Source organism: Tamandua tetradactyla, chromosome X (assembly GCF_023851605.1).
Source record: "Tamandua tetradactyla isolate mTamTet1 chromosome X, mTamTet1.pri, whole genome shotgun sequence".
Taxonomy (NCBI): Eukaryota; Metazoa; Chordata; class Mammalia; order Pilosa; family Myrmecophagidae; genus Tamandua; species Tamandua tetradactyla.
In genome coordinates, this window is record NC_135353.1 from 117,879,450 (window position 1) to 117,898,583 (window position 19,134).

Consider the following 19,134-nt stretch of genomic DNA (forward strand, 5'->3'; position numbering starts at 1 on the left):
AGACGAGCTCAGGGGGTCTGAAGCTTGAGTTTACTTCAGACAGACTTCAGACAATTTTATTCTTAACCAGATCCTGGTTATACACCACAGGATGACAATAGGCATGCATGCATTTCCTGAGGGAACAAAGTTCTTATCTTTCAGTGTTCTTCCTTCATACTTAAAATAACCATTTGGGGTAAACAAACATTCTCTTCCTCCTAGACTGTCTTACATAAATCAGATAACATAAAGCAGCTTACTGCCACCACCACCCTAATGCCATCTACTCGCAAGTACTTCCGCAGGGCTTATGTTAATCCTATCTCTTACACCATCTCATCCAAGGAAGGGCGTGTGCCTGCTGTGTGCCCAGCAGCGTCCTGGGAAGTTCCCAGGGTAAGAGTGCTGGCCACGTTATATATAATTCCTCACCCTCGGGCAGGGGTCTCCAGTATACTGCGTCTCTCCCATGGCCCTCAGCCTAGTCCTGGAAACCCAAAGGGGACTCGATTTCTGTCCAGAATCACATATGGCCACTGTGGCCAAACCCTGACGCAGCAGCCACAAGGGTGCGTGACCAACACGATAGAGACCCTCCCCAAACATTTCTGGAGGGAGTGGCCGGGACAGAGCCAGCTGCCTAGCATGGGACCAGTGCACCTGCATAAGGCCAGGCACTCAGAAGGGCCCCATGCTGGGTTTAATGCGCTGCTGTCACCATCTGGAAGTGCTTAATAGCTTTTCAACTAGGGGCTTGATGTTTTCATTTTGCACTAGGCCTTGCAAATTATTTAGCGTGGCCTGGGCCAGTATCCATATCTGGCTGAGAGAGGGATCTTCTTCTGGGGGGAAAGAGGTAAGGGAGGGGCAGGTCCTTGCGCTGCTGGCTTTCATTATCTGAGGCCCAGTCCTCCAAAGCTGTGGCATCACCACGTAAGCTGAGAAAGCCCTGATATGTCCCTGCCCACGACTGAGCCCTTCCCAGGAGTCCAAACTGTTGCTGCCTTTGTCTTCTGCTTGCAGAACCTGCAGCCTCCACACCCGGCAGCCCCCACCCAGCCACTGCCGACACCAGGCCTGGGTCTGACCTTGGGCTCACAGAGAGAGCTTTCAGCACCCCCACACCGGTCTCAGTTCAGTCACAGAACAGGCTGTCTAGGTCAGCGCGCAGCTGTTTCTTCAGTCCTACGCTCTCAGTGATAACGGCCTCCCCTTCTCCCGGCTTGGTAGGCGAGAACGCCATCATGAGGCCCACCTCCTAGTCCTGAAGGCCACACCCAGTGGTGACATCCTGAAACGTGGGGGTGGGGAGGGAAGGTTTCTGGGAGGGACAGTGCCTCCAAAGAGCAGGAAGGACGAGGCGGGTCCAGGTGAGAACCTGTGGTCCCTGTTCCTTGGTGGGTGGACAGTTGCACCAAACCACAGCCCTGCATTTGATCCCTTCCGCCCCCCTCAAGGCATCTAACTGGAGCTGCTGAACAACCCCTGTTGGAAACCACATCAGCACGTGGACTGGGACCTCTACAAGCTCATGGTCTCTACGCCCAACTGAAGCCTCAACCCTGCTCAACATCCCCTCCCGTACCTTCTGGGCAGAGGTGGGGCCCATCGGTCCCAGAAAGCCCAGTTTCCCATCCTATGAGCACTTATCGCGCCTCTGATAGCTGCACGTGCACAGGAAAAGGAGGAAACGTCCAGATTAATACTGCAACTTTAATGTCACACTGATACCAAAAACATGAAAGCACAAGAAAAAGCAAACAACAAAAGCAGGAAGAGAAAAGGAAGACTCCTCTTGCATGCTCTCTTCCACAGATGGCTACACGCTGCTGAGAGTGCCACGGTAAGAAGGAATCTGAGGAGGCACTCTGGTCTGGTGAGTAAGATTGCTGCACTTCATCAGCGATGTCTGCAAACGCAAGAAAGAAAAGTGAAGACATGAAATGGAGGGACATCAAACAGAGGTGGATATAGATAACAAAAGCAGTGTATTTCTACCCCCTCATCAGTCCCCCACCCGACCCGACCCCAGGCCTTCCCCTGACATCTCACGGCACCTCCACACCCCACCGTCAGAGTCTAACTGAACCACCAGAGCCCTTACTGGATCCAGGAGAAGAAGTTGGCACCAGCCCGGGCGGCATTTCTGGTCCGGATGGTAGAGCTGGTGCTGGGGCCATCTAGGATGCTGGTGCTGGCCCCAGCATTGGTGCCACTGCTGACACCCGCTCTCCACGTGGCTCTCCTGTTGGCACGGTTGCTATTCAGAATGTATTGATGGTATCTGGCCCAAAAGGAAAATGGGATCCTGGCCCAGGCATCGCCAAAATCTCCATCCTCATCCCAGGTCAGGAGCTCCGCCTGGATGTCGTCCCAGCTCCACCTTCCCATCAGAGCTTCCTCCCCGATATTCAGCTGCGCCCTCATCTGGGCCCTGGCATGTTGCTCGGCCATATCCACATCCATGGTTTTGAAAGCGTCTTCCACAGCCTCCAGGAAATGAGCTCGCCATTCTCGGGGGTCTCGGTTCTGATTCTGAGACGAAATCACAGCAAGGACAATAATGGAGCTACCAAACATTCACTGGCCACGGGCTTCCCGCTGGGTGCCCTACTACGTGCTCTGCATCACGATGCTAAAAACAAGGACTACGGGAACCAGGCTCCTTTTATTCTGTGCCACACCTGGGATTTCACCCCATGCCTCACACTTGATACTTCTGTGACCTTCTAGAAAGTACTGAGGCACCTTTCTGAGGTTCTGAACCCTCACTGGAAATATGGGATAGGAAGAAGTGGTCTGTGAAGAATAAACAGAGAAGGCACGGACAGGGCCTTCCCCAGTGCACGGCACGTAGTAGAGGCTCTCTCTACCTGCGCGATGAATCTCAGCACCCTCATCTTGCTGGTCTCATGGCGGGCTCGCAAGCCCCAGAGGAATTCATACTCAGGTGGGCTGCTATTCGGAATCTTCTTGTATTCCAGGTACCTTAGAGAAGGAGGAAGGGAAATGTTTGCTTCTAGCCCAGCTGCCTTGTTGTTTAATGGGCTCCAGATGGCACCTCCCCCAGCCCAATGCTGCAGCTCAGCTCCTGGAAGAGGCCCCAGCCTTGGCTCCCTCCCAGGGTTGCCCTCAACACCGAGGCCTTCGAAGCCTTGTCATCGGTCTTGCCAAGAAGCTACTTGGGTGTACCGAGGGGAGACATGTGTAGGGCGTTAGTTCATGGGAAGGCCACACAACTTTTGTGCCCCTTGTCACAATGAGCCCAGATTCCTGTTGGGTGTGTTATAAATAGAGGGTCATTCTTCAGGCCCCTGCTCTGAGCACACCCCCTGCCAAGGCCTCCTCGATGGCCTGGCTGAGCTCTGGGAAGGCACAGCAGGTGACCGCACAGGGAAAAACCAGCCAACCAAGGGCACTGCGCCCCAGGCGTGTTCCTATACTCCTGACCGTGTGTGTGTGTGTGTGTGTGTGTGTGTGTGTGTGTGTGTGTGTGTGTGTGTGTGTGTGTGTGTGTGTTTAACACCTCTAGCATGGTGTACACAAGTTTTCCAAGCACCAAGGACAGGGTGAGCCTCACCAGCACTGGGCCATGCTCAGACCCTTCCCTCCCTGAGCCCCACATTCCTCGCAAGTACAACAGGGGGAATTCTCCTAACAGCCTAAAGGGCAGGTGTTAATGAGATGGCGATGACAACACACCCTGCACCAGGTTCTCAGGCAATGCATATTCCCTTTCCCTGACCCTGCCCTGGAAGTCTACAACACACACACTCATATACTCCAGCCCGGACCCACAATACCGAGGCACCCAGCCATCTAACATAAGGTATAGGGTAGTGAATGGCCTTCTCAGCCAGACCTGCATGCACAGGGGACATCTGAGTGTGAGACAAAGTTAACGTAGTCACTACTTACCTCTGCTTCACAAAGTCATCAGTAATGAGCTTCTTCAAATCGCCAAGAAATGGGTGCCTTGTCCTGACAGCAATAAAAGTTGGAACCCATGTTTTCAGAGAGTGGCAGAGCCCCAAAGTGGGCAGGAGCCCTTCCCTGCTTAGTTAAGAGCTTCCAAGCCCAGTGGGCATGCAGCAGAGACCAGATGACTGCTTTTCAACAGTAGGGATTTGATGGGGCCCCTAACCCTGAGGTCTAGCTGAGATCTCATCTGGGGACAGGCAGGGGAGAGGAAGCAGGGAGGGGGCTGAGTGCTCCCTATCCAGCCTGCTGAGGCCCTTTGCTCTCTATCTAGTCCAGGACTGCCCATTTCCTTGCACCAGACCAACAGGCAATTGCAATTGCAATCCTGGGACCTCTTTTGCCAAAGGACAACACTGAGAGCAGGAGCTGAGAGAGCCCAGGCATACCCAGGACGCAGTCCCATCTTACGGAGCGCCTCCCACACGACAGCTGCAAGGAGAGACGAGGGACAAGAAGTTAGCATGCAAAAGTGAGACTGTGGACTCACCACAGCTGCAGGTCCAGCCACTCACCCTCGCTGGCTCGGTTGCCATTCATGAAGATGACACCCAGAATCACCAAGAGGAGACTCAGTCTGGGAGTGTCCTTGGTCCTGCAGGTGTAGAAAGAGGGAACTTGTCTAGCAGCTGTTTACATGAGCGACTAAAGATGGGTCACCCAACTAGCCTGTCCCAGATTTCTCGGCTAGATGGGACTTCTTCCCAACGCTGTGTATGGATTGCTACTTGATCATGGACAATTCATACCTCCTTCATCAATAGCACGTGGACACTAGTACTTCCCTCCCAGAGCTCCTCTCTGGAGGACAGCATTTGGCAGGGGGCAAATGCTTGGCAAAGGTGTATGCGGACCTTTCCTGCCCTTTGAGCCTCAGGATCTCTCATCCACAATAAGCTTTCCCTTGGGGACCACCCTGACAATTCCTGGCCAGACAGTTAGTAGGAAGAAGCAAACAGCAAGCCTGCTTTCCTAGGAAGCTTCAGGTGGTGGGGCTGAAACCCTGAGAGCAGCGATGCCCCACCCCAGGCCACTCTCCCTTTCATTCAGTTATCCTTGGGCACCACGACCCGAGTGTGGAAGCCGTGGTGGATCCTGCGCTTTGTTTTGCTCTGTTCCTCTGAGAGAATGTGGGACACTGGCAGGAAAGGGGTAGCATGGAGGAAGGCTGATCCTCCTTTCCGTTCTTACTTTCCCAGGAGGCGCGCTGAGGAGTCCCGTGTGCACACAAGAATATACAAGTGTTCTTCCTTGTCAATTTCCTTCAAGTGGATCTCAAACTTCTACATGGGGGAGAAAACAGAATGAGAGATCAGAAATGCAGCCTGGGCATCCTGCAGCAGCCCCTCCATTCCCCCTGTTAGAACTTTTCCTGAGCAGGAATCCCACTTGTCGGGGGAAGTGGAGGAAGGGAAGGCATGAAGGACCCTCACTGTGGGAGCTGCAGCACTGCCCGAGGGAATAACACTCACTTCATGAGTCAATGAGAAGCTCAGAGCGCCCGGGAGAGAGGGGTCAAGGGGAGAAGTACATGGCAAACTGCAAGTGCAGCGGACGCGCACAGGTGGAGAGGCTGGGGAAGGCTTTCGGAGCAGGCACTACTGAAACTGGGCCTTAAAGGGGAGCAGAATTCAAGGCCTCCCCGCTGCTCTTATCCTGCAGAGCTGCTCCCCTTCCCTGCACCCACCTTTTCCAGAGTGTACGCTGCTCGCTCAATGATTTCTGGGAAATGCTCATCATATTCTCGGATGACATCCTTCAGCATGTCTGCAGGAGGGGACAGTTGGAAAGAGCATCTGGGCTGAGTGGAGGCCGCAGAGCCCCTTGGGTCAGCCCCGCTGAGGGTAGCACAGCGAGGGCCCTATGCTGTGAAATGGAGGAGCAGCCGTGGTCTGATACGGAGGGAACCCATGAGTGAACGGATGCCCAGAGCTGGGGTGGGGAGGGGGAGGAGTGGCGTTCTGGGAGGGGCACAGGTGGCCTACCTGAGCGCTTAATGGGGATCTTCTTGTAGTCCTTAATCATCAGGTACTTCACCAACTTGTTTGCCTGGGGAAGGGGGAATTCAGGGGAAATCAAGGCCTGGGTACCTGTCAAGAGCTGGCGGGTAAGGGAGGAGCGGAGCAAGAGCAGGGGCAAAGGCAGACATCTCACCCTCTCCTGCAGAAGGGTCACGTTGCGAGGTGGCAAGCACAGTACGTGCCTGGAGGGTGCCTGGGACGTCAGGCCCACTGGGGGCTGAGGGCTCATCTCAGCCTGTGCCGTCAATGGGGGCTGCGATGCTCTCCAGGTCAGTGGGACCGTCAGAGGCTCCCTCTCCTCCTTGCTGCTCTCATAGTCATCATCCAGGTGCTTGGACTGTAGCATTGGGGAGACAAGAGACCAGGGGTGTCAGGCTCCCTACGGAAAAGTGCCCAGCATGCAACTTGCCCGTGGCGATACTGGGTAAATAAGAGTAGCTCAGGCAGCAAGAGTGCACTCAGTGCTTACGAAGTGCCAGACACTGAGCCAACCTCTTTTCCCGCCAGGCTGTGAGCCACCTGAGGGTAGGAACTACATGGAGTAAAATAAAGCTCAGCACACTTGTGTTGGAGGAACAAAGTCAAGAAGAGAGGAGGGAAGAGGGGTGTGGAAGTAGCAGGGAGCGCTTACCTTCTTTGTCCTCTTGCCGCCCATCTTGGCCCAGGGCTCAACACTGTGCTGAACACTGGCAGCTGCACCCTCAGGATCAGGGACGCTCGTGGCCAACTTGGCCTTGGCAGCAGTTGCTGCCACAACATTCTGAGGCTCTACCCACCGAGTCTTAGCAAGAGCCTTCCCAGACTTGTTCATCTTGGGCCGGGTGGCTGCCACCTCCCTGGCAGATGCGGCCTGGGACACGCCGGAGGCAGCACTGGGACCCTCCGTGGCAGCCTCTTGGGCTGGGGCAGGTCTCTTGGGGCGGGGAAAAGCCATGCCACTGACACCCGCTGGCTGGCTGAAATCAAAGACATCATTCGGACCCAGGAAGGCTGCCGTGGGCTGCGTGGCATCCATTGCACTGGCACATGGAGCCTGAAAGGAAGCATGAGTGGTGCTAGGGCCCTCAGTAGCAGCCTCCTGGGCCTGGGAGACTGTCTGGAGCTGTGGGGAGGTTGCCGGAACCCCAGGGGCAGTCACTGCACTGTTCATTAGCATCTGGGGGATCTGCGGAGATGCAGGGGGTGTCTCAGGGGTGGCTCCCTGAGACTCTGTATATGTCCCGGCCAGGGTGTCACCTCCTAAGGCCTGGTCTGTGTCCACCAGGTGGTTAATGGGCACCCGAATGTTGGAGGCAATACGGATAGCAGCGGCGGCGGCCCGAGCGGCACGGTTGGAGGCGGCGGCACGGGCCACATTGGCAGCACGGGTGGCCGCCTCATTGGCAAGTGTTTCCGGATCCAGCTGCAATGCATCCATCAGGGTCTGGGCCAATACAGGGTTTTCCAGTTCCCAGGGCTCATTCTGTAGGGCCACAGAGATGGGTAAGGGAAGGCACACAACTCTCCACGCTTGCATCATGCCTCACTGCGCTGGCCAGCCTCCTTCCAGCAGCCAGCCTCTCCCCAACCCCCTTCCTCTGAGCAGGAGAGGGAGCGTGGGGGAGGCCAGGCTGTCTCTACCCACTCAACCCCTTTCTTTCATCCTCCCCCTACTCCACTCCTCCTCTGTCTCCCAGGGAAGGAAAACCCAACCGTGGCCCGAAGTGGGAGTGTGTAGGTCAGAGGCATGTGGGCCCAGGGCAAACAGGTGGCCAAGAAGGGGCCTCACCGACAAGATGCGAAGGCCTGGCCCCAAGCTCCCAAAGGCTCTGAGGACACGGATGTCAAGGCTGGTGAAGGTGCCATAGCCACCAAAAGCACCATATTCTTCGTAGTCGTTTCCTTCAACCATCTCTTCCTCCCCAACTTCATCGCTACCCTCATCTATGTCTTCAACAGTGAAGCTTTCCGATTCCATGTTGTAGCTTCCCTCAGCCATGCTGCTGTCCCAAAGAGAAGAGAGCTTAACCCCAGAGGGGGGTCGAGGCACTTCAGGGGGAGATGGCAGGACCCAGCGTGCTGGGGGGGATGGGATTTCGGGGGTGGGGATGATAATCAGCAGGTTACTAGGCAGTCCCAGGCAGTGGGGGAGGTAGATTAGGTAGACTCAGCCAGGACCAGAGCCCCAGGAATGGGACAGAGTAGGTTGCAGGAGGCTCCTGAACTGAAAGGGCAGTTCAGGATGGGCTGGCTCCTTCCCCATCCCAGGAGCCAGATGTGAACAGGGGACCTGAGGGCTTAGGTTTGAAGAGTCCCAAAGGGCCTCTCTGAGAGAGGGAGAAACAAAGGCTCTGAACTTGAGGGCCTGAGCAGGAGACCTAGATGAAGGAGGAACAGATGGGAGGGCTCAGACAACAAGGACAGGGGAACACTGAGAAATCAAATCCAAGGAACCCAGGTCGGGGTGGGGGAATTCAATGGACACCGGTCTCGGTGGCGCGCACACAAGAGCCCAAGGGGTGGACGGGGTGGGGACCTCGGACCTGGGTGAGGCTCGAATTGGAGCGCTGGAGGTTTCAAATCCAAGGATTGGACACTCCAGGCAGGGTCAAGAGGTCTGGCTGGAGTGATCTCGAAGTGGTAGGGGTGGGGGTGGGGCGTCTGGTCTAAGGAAGCTCCGGTCTGCTTGAAGGGGTTCGGACCATGGGCTCCGGGGTGAGTAGGGCTCGGATCGGAGCTCCCGGTTCTGGGGTGGGGGTGGGGGTGGGGCTTCTGTCCAGACCGCGGGTGTAAGGAGGTTCCGGTTGTGCGCCGCGGTTTTCTTCAGACCCTGAGGGGACGGGAGGCGCAGCGGGTCGGGTCTCTCTCGCCCTCCCGGGGTCCTCGCTGCAGCTGAGTCCTTACCTTCCCTGGGGCTCCAATGGCGTCCGTCCCTAGCACCGGGAACCCCGCAGCCGCGCCGTCGCCTCCCGCTGCCAGCACAGCAGCTCAGACCACCCCGCCCCTTCAATCTGCGCTCCCCGTGAGCTTGGGTAACCATGCGCATGCGCCGACCCCTCCTCCAGCCTACCCGCTTTCCCAACAAAAGCGCGTTCCATCAGGACCCCACTGCGCATGCGATTGCGCTCTTGGTTGAGGCGTGCAGCGATTTCTCCTTCTAGCCAGAATCCTCTCACCCGCTCCTGCGACCGCGGGTCTTGAGCCACCTAATCGTCTACCACAATCTCCCCTTCCCTTTTGCACAGTACTTCTCAGTTTTTCCCTAACCCCCTTCCCCAGAGCTCCTCCAGGCTGGTCGGGGTTACACCGTGCCACATTTCCCCAGCAAGGCCATGTGGTCCCAATTAAAGCGGTCTCTAGCTGGGTCGCTAACTGTCACAAGTGCAAATCCTCAACCCGGGACCAAAGAAATGAAATGGCCAAAAGTTAGCAGTTTCCTTCTTATTTTCTTCCACTATCCATCTCTATGGCCCCCAGACACTCTGGTAGCATCAGCTTACTCACCTGCCCATTTAGGAAACTTGCATGTCACAGCAGAATCTTTGCTGGGGTTTGTCTTCCTCTAACAGCAGCCCTGGGAGGTCGATGTCAGCATCCCGAATTTATAGATCAGGAAGCTGAGTAATAGACATATCGCCTGAACTAGGCAAAGCCAAAGAGCCAGTAAACAGAAAATAAAAAACTTGGGTCTGGGTCTTTCTGTCTCCAAAGCCCGGATTATACCTATGTGGCCTGGGGACTAAGGCACTCTCCCCTCTTCAGGTGGGGTGACCAACCCTCCTCCCCAGTATCAACACAGGCAGAGGCCGCCGTCCTCACATTCTGACTGTTCAGTGAGGGTCTATCCAGGTGTGGAAATTGCTCCTTGGGTTCCACTGCCTGCTCCAATTGTCACGCCTCTTTACTGTGAGTGGCACAACCACCCTGCCTGTGAGGGCTTCCTGTGCTGCTGTACCAGGCAGGACCATCGGACCCTTGGGAATCTGAGCCATGATAAGCCCTTGTTCAGAGTAAATGCTCTGGTTCCTCCTGGGGAAGCTCTGGTCTTGTGCAAAGAAGCTGAGCTGAGCTGAGCTTCAGATCCTGTCTTTCTGTAGTTGTTCAAGCCCAATCAGGTCACTCAATGTCTCTGAGCCTCAGTTTCTCAAAATACAAAGGATCATTTACTTGGATCCTACCCAAGGACAAGCATGCCACTGTGCTTACTGGATGACCGGTGGAACTCTGAAAGACAGAAAATGTTATGTGCTCATCTCAAGTTGAACATATCCATTTTTAAAAATGCATGGAGGATTTTCACACTTGTTTTTATATCAGCCTCCGCCAGGACCCCTGTGTATGAATGAAAGCTATTACTCTCCAGTGACCGGTATCAAATCTGCCTGGCCAGATGATTTTCCTTTTCTATCATGTAGTAACCTCTCCTGTCAGCTGTCTGTGTCTCTTCAGCCCTTCCTCTGTAACATGTCCTCTGTGGAGCCTGACCAGACCCTATAAACAAAAGCCTTGACAAACTACTCTATGTTAATAACTCCAAAATTTACAAGCCCCATTCAAATGTGTCTTTGAAGGCCAAATCCATACATTCACCTGCCTACATCACATCTGCACTTGGATGCCTCATGGGCTTCTCTTCATTAGCCTGTCAAAAACTCATCACTTGGTACTACCCACTCTTCCCACACACTCCCATAATCTTTCTCTCTCGTCTGTCTCTGTCACTGTCTCTATCTCTTCCCCCTCTCATCTTCACCATCTCAGCAAATGGCATAATTATCCAGAAATTAGAGGTAATCTTTCACCACTCCGTCTTTCTCACTCACTGCACCCAGGGAGGAAACTTCTGGAGAGACCCAGAGATACCTCTCTTTGCACCTCTCTCCTCTCCATTAACTGCTGTGAATTCTAGTCACATTGGCCCCTCTGAATTCACAACTCTCTCTCCTTCACTCAGGTTGTCCATTGGGTTCTTTTTGTGTTCCATCTCCGTGTGTTGCAGCCTAGCATCTATCCAGGCATAATGCTGGGGCCATCAGAGAATCAGAGGTCTCACCTCAAGTAGTTTCCTTTCCGTCAGGGACCGCTGTATTGTGTGGGTGATGTTGCCATGACTTAAACCCATATGTATTTTTTTGGCTTCCTAGTTGTATAGGTGGGAAGTTAAATCTGGTTCCTCTTAATCCATCATGGCTGGAAAAAATAAGTATCCATCATGCTTCTAAACTTTTTCACAAGCACTACGCTTTTAAGATGTATCTCCTTTGCTATGTAAAAATCGAAGATGTATCCAAGTAACTATGCACAGATAACCCATGGTTTGTATTCATGGAATTTTAGCTATTTGCTACGTCAAAGATTTAACTTTCCTCTTAACAATTCTGAAACTAGAAAATATATAAGAGATTGTCAGAAGACAAGAATCAAAGTAGGCTTCTCTTCAAACAAATTACAAGTCAAAAAATATATGGTATACCTGTTTTGAAATTGTGAAAGAAAAATCGCTGTCTACTCCCAACTCCATGTTCTGTGAATGTAGCTTAAAGAAAGGGTTTTTCAGACATACAGACGTTGAAGAATTCATCATCCGTACATATGCAATACAAGACATTTTAAAGGAAGATCTTTAGGCTTAATGGAAATGACACCAGAAGGAAATATGCCCTTCACAAAATTGTGAAGCAGTATGGAAATAGTACATATAAGCAGATATATTAAATTTATCATTTTTAACTATTTTTAAAAGATAATCGTTTATAGCAAGTATAATAACAATGCATTTATGGGGTTTGTAAGTTATATAGAGTTAATTTGTTTGACTACAGTAGTGCATACAATGGCTGGGGGCAATAGAAGATACTGTTGTAAAGTTTTTGTATTATATGTGAGGTGGTGTAATATTACTTGATGGTAAATTGTGATAAGTTGAAAATGCAACCACCATAAAACGCTATTACAACCACTATTGGACACCTATATACTCACCAAGAGTTACAGTTAAAGCCACAACAAGACCCAAATGGAATCATAATACACATACTTAATTTTAGAGAAGTCCCAAAAAGATAAAAAATAAGATAAAGTACTGATGGGACAAATAGAAAACAAGTAGCAAAATGGTAACTTTAAATCCAACTATATCAATCATTATATATACTAAAAATGGTCTAAACTCACCAGGGAAAAAACAGTGTTGACAAATTGGATTTTAGAAAACAAGATCCAGTTATATTTTGGGTACACAAAGCCCACTTTGTATATAAAGACAAAATAGGTTAAAAGTGAAAGGACAGATAAAGCTATTTCATGGTAATGCTAATCAAAAGAAAGCTGTAATGGCTATTTCAATATGAGGCAAATTTGATTTTAGAGCAAAGATTATTGACAGAAGCAAAGAGGATTATTTATAATTGTAAAGAGATCAATTCATGAAGTGAACATAACAATTCTAAGTGTTTACACACTTAGTAATAGAGCTTAGCAACGCTTGAAAGAAAAAATGATAAGCTTGCAAAAGAAATAGAGAAATCCACAATTAATGTTAGAGATTTTATTTCTCTTCTCTCAATACTTGTTGGAGCAAATTAAGAGAAAATCAATTAGGTACCAAATGCTTATAAAACACTATCATCTGGCAGGCCACGGTGGCTCAGTGGCAGAGTTCTTGCCTGCCAAGCTAGAGACTTGGGTTCAAATCCCGGTGTCTGCCAATACGAAAAAACCCAAGAAAACCCCGTTATCATCCAAGTTGATCTAATTGACAATTTTAGCACTCCTTACCCAACAACAAAATAATATACATTCTTTACATGTTATATGCATATGAACATTTACCATGATAGACAATATTCTGGGCCATATATAAATCTTACTTACTTTGAAATGATTAACATCACACAAAGGATTTTCTTATATGACAATGAAATTAAACTAAAAATTTATAATAGAAATATATCTGGAAAATCCATCAAGTATCTAGAAACCATAAAACACACTCTTTAATAGCATATTAACAAAATAAGAAATAAAAAAGAAACTTAAAAAGTGTTTAGAATGTAGTGAATGAAAAAGTATAACATTAAAAGTTGTGGGACACAGCTAAAGCAGTCCTTAGAATCAAATTTATAGCATTCAAACACCTTTGTTAAAAAAAAAAAAATCAATGGCCTAAGCTTCAACCTTAGTAAATAATAAAACAGAGCAAATTTAAACCAAAATACAAGAAGAAAGGAAAGTGCAGAAATCACTGAACTACACAATAAACAATAGAGAGAATCAATGAAACCAGACATAATTATTGAGAATATCGGTACAATTGATAAGCTTCTACCTAGAATGATAAGGGAAAAAAATAGAGAATTTGAGAATTACTAATATCAAGAATCATTATTATTACTGTTCCTACAAACATTAAAAATTAATAAGTGAATATTATCAACTTTGTCAATCAATTGTATTATACGCAACAGCAATGACTAATTAAGAAGTAACATTTGTAATACCATAAAATATATAACATTTAAGAATAATCTGGCAGTTTTATCTTGAGAACTGTAAAACTTTGCTGAAAACAATTGTAGAAGACCTAAATAAATGAAGAAATATCCTATAGTCATATAATCCAAGACAATATTGTTAAAGACATGAATTCTTCTGGAACTGATCAATATAGTCAGCACAATACCAACAAAAATTACCACTGAGCTTTTGGTGAACTGTTTCTAAACTTTATAAGGAAATGAAAAGGATCCAGAGTAGCTAAAACAACTTTGGAAAAGAAAAACCAATTTGGAATATTTACACTACCAGATGTCGTCATTTATTATAAAGCAACAATAATCAAAAGTGTTTGCTGTTCAAGAGGCTACTGTGGAGGTTGCTCTTATGCAAACTTCAGTTAGAACTTGCTACCTATCATAACCTGCCAACCCCCAACCAGGACCATTCCAGCCAATCCTAAAGACACCTAGGGCAATATATAAGATTCCACAAGTGTTCCATGCACTAGAGTAACTTTCCAGAAACCTACAACCTCCAGCTGGGTCCCTGGTCCAGATAAGTCCTGAAATCTAGAGGGCCCAGCCTCTCTAGAACATCAAATAGTTCCATCTCCCTACCCCATATTAGTGACAGACCTTTCCAATACGAAAAATTTTGAATGGACATAACCCAAACACCTCTAAAGAGAGGGATGGAAAGATCAAAGGTGATGGTGGAGTTATACAGTGAAGATAGGACTTAAATGAATATGAATGCTGAATCATTTAATTGATATCTCTTTTAGTCTCCAGTATCTTAGAACAGCTAGAAATAAAAACCTAAAATCCTGGAATTGTAACCCATGTCAAACTCTGAAATATGTTCTACAACTAATTGTTGTGCAGTGCTTTGAAATTTATTGCTTTTTTGTATATATGTGATTTTTCACAAAAAAAGAAGGAAAAAGTCGATTGTGATGGTAAAAAAATATTTAAGCCTTCTAGCCTCCTATATTCTGGAGCATCTAGAAGGAAAAAAATCTGAGAGGATCGTATGACAGACTCTGGGATCTGTCCTGTAACTACTTGTTGAAGAGTGCTTTGAAAACAATTGCTTTTTTATTTCTTAGCTTTGTATATGTGTTATACTGTACAATAAAAAAGTTAAAAAAAAAACAAAAAAAGGTTTGCTATTGGCATAAAGATAGACACATAGAACAATTGACTATAATAGAGGTACCAAATACAGAGATATAGAAGTGTATAGCCCATTACTTTTCAAGCAAAGTGCTAAGGGATTTCAATGGGCAAAGGATGATCTTTTTAAAAAAAAAAGGTGCTGGAGCATTTGGCTATCATATGCAAACAAAAAATCTCTACCTTTACCTCACACCATAAATAAAAACTAACTTGAAATGGCTAAATTTCTAAAATCTTTAGAAGGAAAACATAAGAACTATGATTTTCTTAGTGTCCTTTGTGCAAAGATTTCCAAAATAGGACACCTAAAGCCTAAACTATAAAAGAAAAATTCATGAATTTATACTTCAAAACTTTTGCTCTTCAAAGGCCATTGTTTTGGAATTGAAAGAAAAATACACAGAATGGTATAAAATATTTGCAAAATATGTATCCAACACAGGATATTTCTAGACTATATCCCGAAATCTTACACCTCATTTATAAAAGACAGTTACCCACACAACACAGTGAACCGTAAGCTAACCCATGGACTATAGTTAATAGAACAATTATAGAAATGTCTTTAAAGAATGCACAATTACCCAAAGTAAAAAAGTGAATAAAATACTTGATCAGACTACTTCAACAAGGATGATATAAAAATCACAAATAACTATGCCAAAAAATACTATCAACACCATTTATTATTACGGAAATGCAGGTAAAAATCCCACTCAGACACCATTATGGATGCATTATCATGACTCAAATTGAAATAACTGACCATCTGAGGTGCTACCCGTAGTACATTTTTGAAGCAACTAGAACATTCATACACTGGTGGTGGAAATGTAAAATGTTATAAACACTTTGAAAAAGAGTTTTTTTTATTTAGTTAAATATACACCTACTGCACAACCCATCCATTCAGCCCCAAGGTGTACGCACAAAGACATATAAATGTTCATACAAGTTTATTTGTTGTCTCAGTTTTCCAGGTTTCTATGACAAATATCACACATTGGGTTGGCATAAACAATGGGAATTTATTCTCTCACGATTTCAGAAGCTAGAAAATTACTTCTTCCCAGGGGCAGTAGAATTCAGGTGCATCATTGCTGCAATCCTGGAGGTTTCTTGGCTTGTACCCTTGACTTGTGTCACATGGAGATGCCTTCTCCTTTCTCAACGGTTCCCACAGATTTCAGTTTCAGGCTCCTCCCTGTGGCATTCTTTCATTATGTCTGAATTTCTTCTGCTTATAAAGGACTCCAGTAATCTAGATTATGACTCAACCTCATTCAGTTGACCACACCTGAACTAAAAATAATGTCTTCAAGAGATGCTATTTATAGTAGGTTCACACCCTCAGATATATGGTGTTTCAGTGTTCTAATGCTGCCAGAATGCACTATACCAGAAATGGATTGGCTTTTATAAAGTAGATTTATTAAGTTACAAATTACAATTCTAAGGCTGAGAAAAAGGTCCAAATTAAGGCACCAACAAGAGAATACTTTCTCAGAAGAAAAGCAGCATCCAGAATTTTTCTTTCACATGGGAAGGCACATGTCAAAGACTGCTGGCCCTTTAAGGACTCCAGTAAACTAAGACCCACCTTGAATGGGCGGGGTCACATCTCCATCTAATCAAAAGGTCACACCCACAGGTGAGTGGACCATATCTCATGGAAACAATCTAATCAAGAGGTTCCATCCTACAATATTAGATTAGGATTAAAAGACCATGGCTTTTCTGGGGTACAAAACAGTTTCAAAGCAGCACATATGGATTTAAATTGGTGTGCATAATTCAATCTGCAACATTTGCAATAACCTGAAGACAAATCAATTGTCCAACAGCAGGAATATGTATAATCAAGGTGTGGTATATCCATACAATGGAATACTATTTGGTACGAAAAAGGAATTAATTACTGACACATGCAGTAACAGAAATGAATCTGAAAATATGCTGCCTGAAAGAAACCAGACAATAAGAGTACTAAGAATATGATTACATTTATGTAAATTATATTAAGTTAAAACAAATCTGTAGTGATAGAAAGTAGGTCAATTGTTGCCTAGTTGTAAGAACATGGAGCCGACAGGATGAATTTCAGAAGGGAACCAAAGATATTTTGGATTGTGATAGATATGTTCATTATCTGACTGTTTCATTGGTGTATATGTATGTCAAAATTCATCAGATTGTATAATTTAAATATGTACAGTTTACTGTATGTCAATTATATCTCAAAAATCTGTAAAAACAAGCAGAATGGTATATACACATTATACGGTAGTATAATAATATAGAGAGAAATATAGGTAATTTCGTGTAAATCAAGAACACAGGTTCAAGCGTACATATTTTTAAATTACACAAAGAAAATGATACGTGTCGAACACACTAAAATTACTTATTTAGATGAGTGGCACAAAGCAGGAGCAGAAAATGCATATACAAGGAAGAAATACATGACAGCAGGAGAATGACTTTGCAATAACAAATGATAAGAATACTGGTATTAAACGGGAAATAGGATTTTCTCAACTCTCTAACCCTAAAGTAATCCCACCCTCCCTTACTTGAACAATTTTGACCTTCTCTTAGGACCTGGTTGGAACAATGCTCGTTAATCCTTAGGGCATTTATTCAGTTGCTCTTGATAATGTTCAGTTGTACACCCTCCTTCCTCTCCCTCTCAACTGACTACTTCATTTTTTCTGAGGCCTCAGTTTAAATATCATTTCTTCACAAAGGCCTTTTTAGGCCATGTACCATTTCATCCCCAATATGGTCATCTCTTTTACTTTCTATTTGCACTGTGAAGACGTCCTCCATAGCACTTAACAGTAATTGTTATAACATGTATATTCTTTAGAGAACTCCATTTTAAAACACATATCAGGATGGCATCATCAATCTTATGATGAAAGACAACCCTGAAAAACCTCCACAGAGATTTAACAAATAAAGTGACAAATCTCACATGCTTAGAACTCTGGAGGATGGCAGAGACTAGAGAACAACTCAACAAATGCTGAATGAAATAAACAGAAAATTCTCAGGTAGGAGAATTCTATCTTGGAGCATCAGTCAGTTCCAATTCCCCTCCCCCTCACACGGTTCCATGCAGCTTGGGAATCACACAGGGGGGAGCATGGCCTGGATCCCTCCCACTGCAGACAGGGACTGTAGAGGGACTGACAGCAGCGAGTTAGAATTCCACACACATCCAAGTCCAGGGAAGTAAATCCAGAGAGACCCAAGGCTGAACACAAGTTGCTGAAGAGTACTGCACCCAAAAGGGCCCGAAAGCATCAAAAAAAGAGAGACCGTGATAGAAAAGCTGGCAAGAATTGTTGTGCCTTCACTCAATCTAGTTTCAGTTGTCTTGAATACCTATGACAAAACCACTTTTTCTGAAGTGACTCATATTTCTGGATTGACCCCATGTGACTTCAGGGTGTGATATACTAATGGGGAGGAAACAGTGCAGAAAGGCCTCATAGAGAAAGTAGTGGGGGTTAAACTGAACTGCTGTAAGAAAGGATGGTGCTGGAACTTAAAACTATAAGGAAAAAAGTGCAGTGAGTAAGGGTGAGAACTTAACAAAATATAGGAGATAAGGAGAAAAGTCAGCACACAAAAGACAGAGCAGATCAAGACTCCCAGAGAAGGAGCAAAAAAAAAAAAAAGAAAAGAAAAGAGAAAGAAAGACATCTCTCTCCTGGGGGCGTAATAACCACACAAAAATTGCCATCATAAAAATTGGACCAAATATCCAGGGCAAGAATCTGATGAAGAAGAGCTGAGAAATTCTGAACAGTTAAACATGGGCTATCCTAAAGATCTAGAATAAGCTCGACCAAGCATCAAAGAAGAGCCTTAACACAAAGCCAATCGACAGTCAAACTCTAGGCAAGACAGAAAAATGGACCTTTAGAGTAAACTCATTAGGATAATCAGATGCTTAGACATCAGCAAATAATTACAAGCCATACTAAGAAACAGAACATATGGCTCAGTAAAGGAAACAAATGAAAATTTCACAGGAGACTCAGAAGTTGGAAAAACTAATCAAAGAATTTCAAACAAATAAAGGATATTAAGAAGAAAACGAGTAACCATAAGAAGAATTTGTAAGTATGAAAAGAAATATAGAAATTGTGGGGCTCAAAGGCAAAATAGTAGAGATTAAAAATACGCTAGAAAGACACCAAAGGACATCCGGGAAGATGGCAGACTAGGATAAGTCGATTTCACCCCTGCTCCAAAGAATAGCTAGAGAAGGGACATAAAAAATGACCAGGAGAGTGATTCCAGGGTGCAAATGACCTGGGAGGGTATTCTACATCACATAAGGAGGCCCTGGTTGAAAAAGCTGAAGAATTGCGGTGCAAAGAACCATAAACCTGTTGCTAGTGCAAACAGCCGAGCATGTCTATTTCCAGACTGAGGCCGGAGTCCTCAGGAGTGCATGGACAGGGAAACAGGGACAAGGAAGGAAG

General features: G+C 46.4%; 1 protein-coding gene and 1 non-coding gene across 3 annotated transcripts; both read right to left on the bottom strand.

Annotated features, from left to right (window-relative positions):
- Positions 1-1,680: 1,680 nt before the first annotated feature.
- LOC143671552 (melanoma-associated antigen D4-like) lies at positions 1,681-9,008 on the bottom strand. Of its 2 annotated transcripts, none has more exons than XM_077146769.1 (13): positions 8,865-9,008; positions 7,750-7,963; positions 6,613-7,443; positions 6,115-6,318; positions 5,946-6,009; positions 5,648-5,727; positions 5,152-5,243; positions 4,476-4,555; positions 4,350-4,392; positions 3,901-3,963; positions 2,856-2,970; positions 2,087-2,517; positions 1,681-1,891 (listed from the first exon to the last, which is right to left on the bottom strand). In XM_077146769.1, exons 2-13 carry the CDS (start codon positions 7,957-7,959, stop codon positions 1,882-1,884), a joined length of 2,223 nt encoding a protein of 740 aa, XP_077002884.1. In that variant the 5' UTR covers positions 7,960-7,963; positions 8,865-9,008; the 3' UTR covers positions 1,681-1,881. The 2 variants fall into 2 exon arrangements, with proteins under 2 accessions (XP_077002884.1, XP_077002883.1); XM_077146768.1 differs by having other exon boundaries at positions 7,750-7,960; positions 8,865-9,007.
- Positions 3,186-3,314, bottom strand: LOC143672378 (small nucleolar RNA SNORA11). Its single transcript, XR_013169831.1, has one exon. It is a non-coding gene; the product is annotated as a small nucleolar RNA SNORA11 (small nucleolar RNA).
- Positions 9,009-19,134: the final 10,126 nt, after the last annotated feature.